This window comes from Salvelinus namaycush, chromosome 2 (genome assembly GCF_016432855.1).
Source record: "Salvelinus namaycush isolate Seneca chromosome 2, SaNama_1.0, whole genome shotgun sequence".
Taxonomy (NCBI): Eukaryota; Metazoa; Chordata; class Actinopteri; order Salmoniformes; family Salmonidae; genus Salvelinus; species Salvelinus namaycush.
The window spans coordinates 32,868,207-32,881,691 of record NC_052308.1 but is presented as its reverse complement, the minus strand read 5'-3'; the positions used below and the strand labels follow the sequence as shown (position 1 = coordinate 32,881,691).

The 13,485-nt window shown below is 44.0% G+C and overlaps 1 protein-coding gene across 2 annotated transcripts in view; it reads right to left on the bottom strand.

Annotated features, from left to right (window-relative positions):
* LOC120061588 (sodium channel protein type 8 subunit alpha-like) overlaps window positions 1-13,485 on the bottom strand; it is a 105,439-nt gene that overhangs the window by 47,806 nt on the left and 44,148 nt on the right. For both annotated transcript variants that reach the window (XM_039011499.1, XM_039011507.1), the window contains exons 11-13: window positions 11,100-11,432; window positions 5,808-5,943; window positions 5,068-5,306 (exon numbers count right to left, since the gene is read on the bottom strand). In XM_039011499.1, the coding sequence (XP_038867427.1) occupies window positions 5,068-5,306; window positions 5,808-5,943; window positions 11,100-11,432 (708 nt within the window). The remainder of the gene's footprint in view (window positions 1-5,067; window positions 5,307-5,807; window positions 5,944-11,099; window positions 11,433-13,485) is intronic.

The following is a 13,485-nucleotide window of genomic DNA, read 5'->3' as shown; positions in this document are numbered from 1 at the left end:
GCAAGGCGGACGCCTTGTCCCGGATGTTCTCCAAGACGGAGGAGAGTGGGGCCAAGACTGAGACGATTCTTCCCCAGAACCTTGTCGTGGGAGCCGTTACATGGAGGATTGAGGAGGATGTGATGGCGGCCCTTCGGACGCAGCCCGGCCCCGGTAACGGTCCACCCGGTCGGTTGTTCGTGCCTGAGTCGGTCCGTTCTGATGTCCTTCAGTGGTCCCACGCCAGCAAGATAGCTTGTCACCTTGGCGTTGCCCGGACTATGGCGCTACTGCGCAGACGTTTTTGGTGGCCTGCCATGGGAGAAGATACCCGGAGGTTTGTTGCCGCTTGTCCTGTTTGTGCGCAGAATAAGAGTACCAATCGGCCCAGCTCTGGGCTTCTTCACCTCCTACCTATTCCCCGGCGACCTTGGTCGCATCTGGCCCTGGACTTTGTCACGGGGTTGCCCTCTTCTGGTGGGAACACAGTCATTCTGACCATTGTGGACAGATTCAGCAAGTTCGCTCACTTTGTCCCCATCTCCAAGCTTCCATCTGCCACTGAGACGTCCGAGATCCTTGTTAGGGAGGTTTTCAGGGTCCACGGATTGCCCAGTGACATTGTTTCTGACCGTGGTCCTCAGTTTACCTCTGCTGTCTGGAGATCTTTCTGTTTGGCCATTGGAGCTACAGTCAGTCTCACATCGGGTTTTCACCCCCAATCTAATGGTCAGGCGGAGAGAGCCAACCAGAAGATGGAGTCCACGCTGTGCTGTCTTGTCTCCTCTGATCCCACCTCTTGGTCCTCTCAGTTACCATGGGTCGAGTATGCCCATAATACTCTCCCTTCATCTGCCACTGGGATGTCTCCCTTCCAGTGCCTGTATGGTTACCAACCTCCCTTGTTTCCTTCTCAGGAGAGGGATCTCTCGGTTCCCTCTGTCCAGGCCCACATTCGTCGTTGCCACCGGACCTGGCATCGGGCCAGGAAGGCCCTCCTTAGAGTTTCTGACCGGTATCAGATCCAGGCGAATCGTCGCCGTATTCCTGCCCCCGCTTATACCGTCGGAGATAAGGTTTGGTTGGCTACACGGGATCTTCCTCTACGGACTGAGTCGAGGAAACTGTCACAAGTTCATTGGTCCGTTTGTGGTGGAGAGAATCATTAATCCTGTTGTGGTTCGACTGAAGTTGCCTGCAACGCTTAGAGTACACCCCACCTTTCATGTCTCCTGCCTCAAGCCGGTTCTCCTCAGTCCTCTGTTGCCCCCTCCTCCTCCTCCTCGGATGATCGGAGGTGGTCCTGTCTACACGGTGCGCCGCATCATGGACTCCAGACGGCGGGGTCGAGGGTTCCAGTATCTCGTGGATTGGGAAGGATATGGCCCAGAGGAGAGGAGTTGGATTCCTCGGCGTCAGATCCTTGATGCTGACCTGCTTCGTGACTTCTACCGCCTCCACCCTGGCGCTCCGGGTAGTCCGCCCGGTGGCGTTCGTCGGAGGGGGGGGTACTGTCACGAATCCCGTTTCCTGAGTCTGTTTTTGCCTGTGTTTTTCCGGTGTCCTGGAACGCACCCTGTCTGGTTGGCGGAAGACGTAGCTAGTTGGGAGATCTCTGATTACCCGCACCTGTATCCCATCAGCTATCTGCACACCTGGTCCTGATCATTATCCCTCCACTTCATAAGCTCTGACCTGACATCCATTCCCTGCCGGATCGTTAGCCATGAACAGTATGTCGTGCCAGCATATCAGCCTCCATTTTGATAGAGTTTGTTTTGTTGTTTTGTACGTCTTGCTTGCCTTGAACTTACCTCCGTTCTCTCTGTCTACAGTCATTCACCCGGAACACTCATTCCATCCCTACCTGGTCGTCGGTGGCTTCTGTTACTCCATTGGATCTGCCAATTCAATCCCCTCAACTCAACTCCGCTGCCCGCTCCGCTACCTGGATCTTTCTATCTCTACGCTTAAACTTGTAAATAAATACTCACCTTCGTCTTACTCTCCTTGTCCTGGTCTGCTTCTGGGTTCTACGTTAGAAAACCGTGACACTATGTTGAGTGCAGTCTTAGTGCCAGCAGCAGTAAATAGTATGTTATACAGCTTATCATGAGGTATTCTAACTCAGGTGAGCAGAACCTCAAAACTTCCTTAAAATTAGAGATTGCGCACCAGTTGTTAACAAAGAGACACACACCACCCCCCTTGAGTTTACCTGATGCTGCCGTTCTGTCCTGCTGATGTATAGAAAAAACAGCTAGATTTATATTTCCATATCCTTGTTCAGCCACTTCTGGGAGAAACATTGGATATTAAAGTTCTTCAGATAACGTTGATAGGATAGTCTTGAACGGAGCTCGTCCACTTTATTCTCCAGTGATTGCACGTTCACCAATAGAACGTGGGTAGAGGCGGTTTATTCACTTGCCGACGTAGACTCATCATGTATCCCGCACGCCGGCCTGTATAATGTAGGCTCTTCCTTTTTCGATTGTCAGGGATATGGGCCTGGTCCGGGATGAGCAGTATGTCCTTCGTCGCTGACTCATTGAAGTAGAAATCCTCATCCAAATTGAGGCTAGTCATCAGTGTTCTGATGTCCAGAAGCTCTTTTCGGTCATAGGAACTGATGCCGGAAACATTATGAACAAAAAAAGTTAAGATCAGCACAAAAAAACACAAAAATACAATTGGTCAGGAGCTGCTAATCCCTCCAGCGCCATTCTATATATCCATTTTATAGTGCCACCAACTGGTCTGGTGCAGCCATTAAAGGTTGCAGTGACTTTATATTCACACAGCTTCTAAGGACATATACAGTGGGGAGAACAAGTATTTGATACACTGCCGATTTTGCAGGTTTTCCTACTTACAAAGCATGTAGAGGTCTGTAATTTTTATCATAGGTACACTTCAACTGTGAGAGACGGAATCTAAAAATCCAGAAAATCACATTGTATGATTTTTAAGTAATTAATTTGCATTTTATTGCATGACATAAGTATTTGATCACCTACCAACCAGTAAGAATTCCGGCTCTCACAGACCTGTTAGTTTTTCTTTAAGAAGCCCTCCTGTTCTCTACTCATGATGGAAGTGAGACTGCTTATAACAGCTCCACCTTTTGGCCAATCGGTGCCATTCTTTTTGACCAAGTTACTCATGGCCTCTAGTTTCTGTGTGCCAAATTAGGAAAAAAGTTACCAATCTATGCTTGAAGGTTTTTTTGGACCATGTCAACAAATAAATAAATAAATAATAATTCAGAAAATAACAATAGCTTTCAGAGCTTCACTGTGAACCCATAATTACACATCATTTTGCAAGCAAGCATTTTGTATGTTGGGTCAACTATATGCCCAAATGTTGAGTAAACTCACAATCCTATTGCAGCTGGTTGCATTACAATTGTATGTTGAATCAACTTTTTATATTTACAGTGTGGGATTGGTGCAAGCAGGTTTGCTGCAAAGTAATGTGTTGTCTTTATAGAACCATACAGGTTCCATTTAGAACCTCATGATCATGGTTCTTTATAGAACCTTCAAAATGGTGTTCTATATAGCACCAAAAATGGATCCGCTATCGTTACAAGTCAAAGAACTCTTATTTGGCACTACAGATTTCAGATCTTGATTTGACCAGTTTTAATCATTTCTAATGGGAAATTCGTTTTGATAGGCTAGGCTATAGTTTAGGTGTGAGATCTAGTGAAAGAAAGAGAACTGCATGTTTTCAGTGAATTTATGTAAATCTCAAGACTTATTTGAAATTCCTGCAGCGCAGGAAAAGTCTCTGCGACAACAGAGTGATCAAATTGAGATACTACATCTGAATATAGAACCAAGTGTGTAGTATATTATAACATATCATTCTGATCTCTGATAGAAACCAGAAAATGTCTGCTCAAGATTTGTACCTGAGAGTTCTGATCTGTGTGTGCTATGCTGTGATGCAGAACATTAAAATCACAGAGAACTTATGATTTGTAGAAATTCTGTTTAAATACAGAAATTTGAGAGTGAAATGTGAAAAATATCTTGCATTTTGTTTGATGTAGTGCTGATTAAAAATAGATTGGAGTCTCAGTGCTGGTGAAGGTTGTCCTGGCAGGACAAGGTCATAGAGCAGTGCCACACACATGCACACACACAGGGAGGTTTATATGATGGCATGTTGGTGGGCCTATGCCCAATACCGGATCATGTGCCCAATACTTGATAATGTGCCCAATCATCACTGCAGAGAACACTCAATGATTCATCCTGCACCACCACTGAAACCATGCCAACATCTGTAACCTAATTTCCCATATAGCTGCTGACACCACGCCAATCTCTGTGACCTCATTTCCTATCTCACCCCTTACACCACGCCAATTCCTCTGACCTCACACGGGCAGGTCAGGGACTCTGCTACTGAACTGAGATATCTGAGAGCAAGTGGACACCACATATACCCTCTAACCTCTCCTCACACACCAGCCTCATACCTTACCAAGCAGTATGCTCCACTTAGCAAGGTAGCGATCGATCATGTTACATTAAACTTTAATGTATCCCCTAACCAACCAACCCTGCCACCCCCTGGACATACCCCTGTCCTGCCATGTTAAAACTGCTAAATCAGTAGGAAGAGAGAGACAGAGAAGAAAATGTGGCAAGAAAGAGAGAGACAAATTTGGGGGAGAGAAACTGAGATAGCTGCTGTGGTGAGAAAAGGGGAGCAAGCTGGTTGCTTTAAAATAGAGCAGAGTTTTTTATGAATTCCCTTCAAAGGGTAGAGTGTAGTGCATGTATGTATGCGTGCGTGCGTGTAAGAAAGGGCCTGATTAAACCAGCAAAGAAGTGCTCTGATGGATCTGTACCACACTTTCATCCTCACAGCATGGACAGAGCAGGTAGAGACAGTGAGAGTAAGAAAGAGACAGAGAGAGAGAGAGGTAGAGAGAGAGAGATGTGGAGCAGAGGTAGAGAGCCAAGTATGAGAGAGAAATAACTGGATGTGAGAAACATGACAATCACATGTTGACACACTCCTGTGGTACCCTACACACTAAACACTGTCCACTTGACTGTTTCTCACCAGATTGCCCACTGACAGCGTCTCATCAAAGCGAGGAGTCATGGGGTAGTGCTCCATGGCCATGAAGAGGGTGTTGAGGACGATACAGATGGTGACAGCCAGATCTACAAAAGGGTCCATGACGATCAGGTTGAGCACATACTTGATCTTCAGCCAGAACGGAAAGCAGTCCCACACACAGAAGAGGTTGGCAAACTTATACCACCATGATGGACATGCCCTTTGAGAATCTTCTAGCTCTGTATGAGGAAAGGGGAGGGAGAGAAGCGTGAAAGAGAGAGAGAAAATGGTAAAGCGTGAATAAGAGGAAAAGAGGGAGTGTGGAAAAGAGAGAGAGAGAGTGAAAGAGAGAAGAAACCAAGAGAAGGAGAGGGAGACAGCGTGAAAGAGAGAGAGAAAATGGTAAAGCGTGAATAAGAGGAAAAGAGGGAGTGTGGAAAAGAGAGAGAGAGAGTGAAAGAGAGGGAGAGGGAGGAAAAGAGTCACAAAAAAGACCCATTGCTATAAGGCTGGTTGTCTGGTGGTCAGGTCAGTATATTGCAAAAAGGCAGGGCTAAATGGGAAGGGGTTGAAAGGTGAGAGGTTGGATGTGAGGACAGAGGCAGCCGTACCATCCACCAGTGTGTGTGAGTGAGTGAGTGTGAGTTCTGTAACCTCCACCAGTGGGTGTGTGTGTGAGAGTGTGTGTAGAGGTAACTGTACCCTCCACCGGTGTGTGTGAGTGTGTATGAGTTCCGTACCCTCCAGCAGAGTATGTGAGTGTGTATGTGTGGCCACGCTCATCACACTGTTGGTCCGGTCCTTGTTGCGGTTGAGCTGGTCCACAGAGACCATCAGGGAGCCCGAGTGTTTATTCTTCCCCTCCACCTCTGTGGTCTGCGCTCAGGGAGAGGACACACACACAAACACCCATCAGAAGCCTTACACAAACACTACATCTTGAAACCATTCTGATCACTAACCCTAGCCTTTGTGTCTGACACACGGTATGCTTAAACCAGAGAGAGAGACCAACACCCAACCTTATCCCACACACCAGACACGAAAACCCTATGCCATACACCAGACACTAAAAATACCACTAAGCCCCATTCCTTACAACATTATCCCACTCTAATCAAACCGTTCTGTCCCACCCAAAATGTATAACAGCTGTATCCCCTTCCCAAACCTCCATGCAAGAGCAGGCATATAGCTAATAAGAAAAGAGAAGTCAAGACAGCCACTGTACCATGCTACGTTTGGAGAGTAGGTAAAACGCTTGGCTTGGAGAGAAGTACGGGGATTTCAAACTACCATGCTACACACAAAAAAAAGTTATTGAGGGATTCTTTGTCAAGGGGTGAGGGTGATATGTGTAAGAATTTTTCATCTAGGGTTTTTACTGCTCATGAAGTGTTCTTAACTGCTGTGAAGGCTGTGAAGAACTATCCTGTTCTTTCCCTGTCCACCATGATTTCCTTTACGCCATTAATTGGTACACTGTAAAAAAGTTCCTGTAATTTGATGGTACAGTACAGGTACTGGTTGTAGTGAATTCATGGTAAACAACAAATTACTGAATTTGAGGTATTTGTGCCAACCGTCAGTGGAAGTGTTGTGCCAGTTTAAGTGGTTGATGGTTAAGTCGTCAAAGGTTGAGCACCTCTTAACACTGTCAGTTCTGCAATTGTTGTAAGAGAATGTGACCATAAAGAGATGCACTGATAAGAGGTTACTGTGCATTTCAGAGTAAGTTAATAGCAGTTAGTTGCTTGAAAGTTGCCAATAGACACACACTAAAAAAATATATATGTTAGAAAGGCAGCCAGATAACTGTATGTTACTGTAAAAAAATGAAATTCTGATGAAATTCCAAAGAAACTTTGGTTTTAATGTACATTATTGTAAACTTTTTTTCACAGTAACTTTAAGGTATCTGGCTGCCAGTAAGTTACCGTAAAAAAACAGGATTGTTTTACAGTGCAGTAACTGCAAGTAACTTACTTGCAACTAGCTGCCAGTAACTTACTGTACTTTCACTGAACTTTGTTGATTACAATATAGCTTAACATTAGTTGATAATTACTAAAGCATTATTTGTAGCGAGCACCCTTGGGATCCTTGGTTGGCAGCACTGACCTTCCTACCATATCGTATCACCATATCTAGTCAGTGAACATGACAGAGATCAGCCACAGTAAGTTACCCTGAATTTTACAATAATTACTTGCAGCAAGCTGACAGTAAATTGTTGAAAAATAAACATTAACTTCTTGGGGCCTCATTTATAACCGTTGCATACATTTCACATAACATTTCTGTGTGTGCCATTTCTGTAAAGTCTGAGCCTACGTACAAAAATAGAGATTTATAAACTTGGTGCATGCCGTACATACGCACATTTGCCATTATAAATGAGATCTGATGTAAAATGAGCATTAAAACTCTGCCTGGAAAACGCCCTCTATTCACCTTTTATGGTGAAAATAACACCCTTTATTTGCTGGAACGAGGCCAATTTGCATTAGGCCACGGGATGCAAAAGACAAATTGTTGTTCAATATTTATTTCATCAATATATTATTAGGTTTCTATGTCCTGCCTTGGTATAGGCTCTGGGATGAAATAGGCAATGATGTCGTGCTTCTATCGCACAGCAATACTGTAGCCTACCCATACTGTCATATATTTTACATAAGCTACCGGTCTATTTACTGTTTTGGCAGAATGTTTTCATATTTAGCAGTAATTTATGCTGTATCTACAGTACCAGACAAAAGTTTGGACACACCTACTCATGTGTTTTATTTTTACTATTCTACATTGTAAAATAACAGGGAAGACATTAAAACTATGAAATAACACATATGGAATCATGTAGTAAATAAAAAAGTGTTAAACAAATCAAAATATATTTTAGATTCTACAAAGTAGCCACCCTTTGCTTTGATGACGGCTTTGCAAACTCTTGGCATTCTCTCAAAAAGCTTCACCTGGAATGCTTTTCCAACAGTCTTGAAGGAGTTCCCAAATATACTGAGCACTTGTTGGCTGCTTTTCCCTTCACTCTGCGGTCCAACTCACCCGTGAGAGTAAATTTAATTCCGGTTCATCTGTTCTGTTGAAAAGATTAACCAGAATTACATTTACTCTCACGGGTGTCCAAAAATAGCTATCTGAACACCACGGCCCTACTAAGCCATGCTTCTAGTCTTCTGCTCTGGGTTGTGTGTGACCCAACTGGCGCCACACAGTCGACCACAAGGAGCAGAACGTCTACACCTGGCTGTCCGAGAAACCCAAGCACTCGCAGACATCGTCCCACCCAACAGGCCAGAGCATCAGAATCCGATGAATCCTCCACCGCAGCGATGTATTCTTCATCCTCCAGATCCAGAAATACTTTTTTGGTCCCCCTGCCCCTGCAACGTTCCAAACGCACACATGCCAAAGACAAAGACGCACAAGGAGAGGTACGAGAGGACGGGGGAATGAGGTAAACGAAGATGCCCAAAGCAACAATGCTCCACGAGAGAATGTAGTTTTTAACTACAGCTTTCTAGTGAACAAATTTGATGTTATAAACAAATGATTGTACTGTATACAGTCACAAATCCTATTCATGTTCAAACTGTTTTCTGTAAAATAAACACTGGCATTTACTATCATCAGACTCCTCTTTACATTCTGCCTTCCAGAATCCACCTTTATTCACCTATAAACGATCAAGAAATCTATCAAAGATATTGGTTAAATCAGATGTGGTCAGAGAGAGAAAAGAGGCATTCATAAAAGGATGCTTCCCCTGTAGATCATGTATCTCATGTAGCACCATAAGGACATTTTCTAACGTTGTATGCCCTAAGACTTCTAGGAACGATGAGATAAAGTAATGTATAACTTGCTCTACTAAATAAGTTATTTATATGTTACAGTGTTCTTGCAATAAGATTGATATTCGAAAAACATCCCGCGCTTGGAAAGTACGCCTTGAAGCACATAAATCCACTATCAGACGTCAAGATATCACCTTGCCAGTTGCGAGACACAAAATCATTTGATTAATGAATTGCATTGTGTCGGGATCGAAAAAGTGTATCCACCATGCAGAGGTGATTATGACAACAGATTACTCCAATGGGAAACCATGTGGATATTTAAATTAAATTCTGTAGATCTACCAGTGGAGGCTGCTGAAGGGAGAAAAGCTCATAGTAATGGCTGGAATGGAACAAAAGGAATGACATCAAGCACATGGAAACCATGTTTGATACCAGTCCATTCATTCAGCTCCATCCATTACCACGAGCCAGTCCTCCCCAATTAAGGTATCACCAATCTCCTGTGATCTCCACATAGTTTAAAAGAAGAACTAGATTGCTATAGGCCAAATTTAGACTGTTATACAAGAACACTGCCCATATCAGATTTTGCATATCGTTTATAAGTTAGGCCCACATATTTATGAACGGCTGTGCATGATGTCCTTTGTGGTAAGCTATCTTATGAATTGATATGATTCATCCAAGTGAGCAGACACCTAAGGCAGTTGATTCATGAATGGTTCACACCTGATGCCCTCAATTACCCTTTGTGCCCACTCCCATACCCTATAATTCTGGCAGACCAGAGAAGCCACATCAGATGAGTGGCAACCCTGAATAGAAGCAACTGCTGCTTATTGGTTGTTCCCTACAAATGCTGTTTAGAATTATTATCAAAATTCTAGGACAGACAGGTGTAGACGTTCTGCTCCTTGTAGTCGACTGTGTGACGCTTGAACGTCCCCATCTAGAAGGCTGCAAAGCCGAAACGTCTGTGTATGCTATGTAGTGAAAATGCTACATCTTTTTGAGTGCGGACCCATCACACCTTCTGTTTGTCTGAATTTGCGGGTTTTATGCACCAGCCAAGCTTCTGGGAGAGCGCATTGTCCCCTTTTGATTACCCAAAAGGGTTCCCCCATAGGGACAAATGACAGAATATCTACTGGTCCTAATCTTTTAACAATCTCTATAGTACCTGCAGACACAGTGGCATAGCAGGAAAGTAAGGTCGCTGGCAACTGAGAGGTTGTGAGTTCAAATCCCAAGTCAGGTTTACTCCAAAGTAATCAGAATACAAAAGCATACTGTCCCTTACAGCAATAATACCTTAATCCAGCTCTACAAACACATTCTCTTTTTGTATAGTTACCTTATTTTCTCTGCAACCAGTAGCCGGGAAATATTTAACAGTGTAATGAAGAACCATACACATTTTTATAAACAGGGACAAAATAAAGAACCCTTTTTGGTACTAACTAGCACCTTTGTTTTAGTGTAACTAGGATGAGGAAGAATACTGTTATTGGGAAAAGGTTATGTTTTATTGCACCTCCAGTAGCTTGGGGCAGTGGACAAAAGAGAGGTGGAGAAATTGTGCTGAAAGACAGACAGAATAAACTGGTCTTGAATTTGCAAATCCTTGGGAAGAGGCCAGATTAAGAGGGAGAGTTTCTAGTAATGCTTGTTGTGGATGGGGCACGGCATCCTAGGGAGAGCTATCTGTTTGTTAGATAGGTTCTTAGAGAGACTTGTATTCAGGAGGATTTTAAACTGACTTATATGCTAATAGATAGGTTACTATGGTATAATGGAGGCCAGGAATCTGTTGTTTTTCATTGGTGGAAGCCACTCAGAGCAGCTGAAGCGAGGGGGGCGGGGAGAAATAAAGACTAAACATTGGTGTGGTGTAATAAGGCTGTGAGTGCTGAGCAATTCATGAGAAGGTAGGACAGAGAAGGGACAGAGAAGGGAAAGAGAGAGTGAGAGAGAGAGAGAGAAAGGGGAGGGAAGAGGAAGAAAGAGAAAGAGAGAGAGAAGGGGAAGAGAGATAGAGAGAGGGAGAGAATGAGAGAGGGAGAGGAAACCGGACCGAAATGAAAGGCGAGAAGGAAAAAGAGGAGAAAGAAGCTGGAGAGACCAGGGCAGGAGCAACCTCCATCATGCCTATAAACTGTTTATGGATGTCCTTACACTGTCGTCAGTGGCTGCCTTATCTATTTTCACCTCAGGCAGAAGGCTCCCGCCGGGCTGGTGAGCGATGAGTGACACTACGCCATTGCAGTCCACCGTGCTGTTCCTTTTCCCTCCAATGTGGGGCGCTAGTGGGTTGATGAGGCGCGACGAGCCCTGGCTGTAGCCGCTGTAGCTGCTGCGGCGGTAGGGGATGAACAGGGAGCCCCGGCGGTCCTCACTCTCCTCCACCGTGCTGTGCTCGTCGTCGGCAAACTCGTTCTCCGAGCCCACGTCCTTGGGAGGGCGGCCCTTGTTGAAGCTGAAGATGCTGCTGCGGCTGTTGTGGCGCGACATGAAGGGCGAGCCTGGGATGGAGAGGAGAGACTGGAGGAGGGAGAGGGAGAAGGGGGATGGAGAGAGAGAAGAGAAATAGAGGGAAAAATAGATAGATAGGTGGGGGCGAACGAGAGTGGGTGAGACAGAGTGAAAAGTAAAGGCAGAGAGAGGTGAGGGGATGAGAAAGAAGAAGAGACAGAGAAACAAAGCACGAAAGAGAGATAGAGAGAGAGAGAGAGAGCGAGAGAGAGAGAGAGAGAGGTGGGGGGAGGGGTTGGTGTGAGATGGTAAGAAAGGGAGAGGGAGAGAGAGAAAGAATGAAACAAATTAAGTAAAATTAAGATTAAATGGGGCTCCTGACTGACTCAGTGGTCTAAGGCACTGCATCTCAGTGCTGGAAGCTTCACTACAGACCCTGGTTCAATTCCAGTCTGTATCACAACCAGCCATGACTGGGAGTACCATAGGGCGGCGCACAATTGGGCCAGCGTTGTCCGGGTTAGGGTTTGGCTGGGGTAGGTTGTCATTGTAAATAAGAATTTGTTCTGCCTAGTTAAATAAAGAAAAATAACGAGGCTATATACAGGGGGTACAATTTCAAAAATGCCGGCAGATCATTTGTTTGTTCGACATGGTGGGATCTTTTTGTGTCTGTAAAATGTATTATGCACGCAATTACGATGGAAACCCCGTTATGCACAAATATTGATATAACAACCATCATATCGAAGTAAACTTGGAATTACACGATGACATGGTGTGTAGTCCTCCCACTACGACTCGGGAAACCTTGCAGTTTATTAGGCTACAGATGAAAATAAGTTATGATGTGCATGTACAAATTACCTCGACTGTACCCCGCACGCTGACTCGGTACCGGTACCCCCTGTATATAGTCTCGTTATTGTTATTTTATTGTGTTACTTTTTATAAATTTTTACTTTAGTTTATTTGGTAAATATTTTCTGAACTGCGTTGTTGGTTAAGGGCTTGTAAGTAAGCGTTTCACGGTAAGGTCTACACTTGTTGTATTCGGCGCATGTCACAAATAAAGTTTGATTTGATTTGATTGTATCTGTGAGCTGTTGGCTAGAGCGCACATGCCAAGAACAGAGTGGGCACATTTGTTATTTAACGCAACAGTTTTTGTTACAAAACTATCAGTAGAGTTGAAAATGCGATGGAAACATATTGAACCTTAGATTTTTATTTGGTACATAAAAACTTTTAAGTACATAAGGACATTTTGTATGGTGGAAACACACCACTGGTGGGAAAAAGTGCATATTTTCTTTATGCAGATTTTAGAATATTCGCAAATCTGTCGCCAATTGGATGGAACCCTAGCTACAGAGACAGAAAAGAGATAATGGTTAATTCAAACATGGAAAGACACAGCAACTAAAGACTAGAAGATGGTCACTTTAGAAATCAGGCACGCAAATATATGCAAAGGTCCATTTTGCTTAGTAAACAGTTCTGACTGGGCTTCTCAGAGTAATGAAAAAACACAGCTAGATTACTGCTATCAGCAGGGCAGTGAATGATTAATGAAAAGGCCTTATAAATAATGTAGAGGGGTCCTGTGAAAGCAAGCCTCTCTCTGGCCTTCCCTTCCCTCACAACAAACAGACCAAGACTAGTGTAATGTACAGTCACTGCTGCTACACTAAAACTGCTCTCCTCTGCACTAGTGGTGAACAGAAGATGTGTCAGCACAATGCGACGTCACTGACTATCACCAGGAAGGAGAGAAAGAAGAAAGGAGAAAATAAAAAATGGCAGCGAGGGAGAGGTGTGAGGCCTTAGTAATTCTGTCACTCAGTAGCAACCTCTGTTACATTAACATGAAACGTTGCATTGGTATGACATCATTGTAGTCGGGTGGCTAAGCTGAGAAATTTGACTTAATCATTCACTTTGTGATAAAAGCATCAAATTTGATACAGACGTGCATTCGGAAAGTATTCAGACCCCTTGACTTTTTCCACATTTTGTTACGTCACAGCCTCATTCTAAAATAGATTACAAATTTTTTTCTCATCAATCTACACACAATACCGCATAGTATTCAGACCCATTACTCAGTACTTTGTTGAAG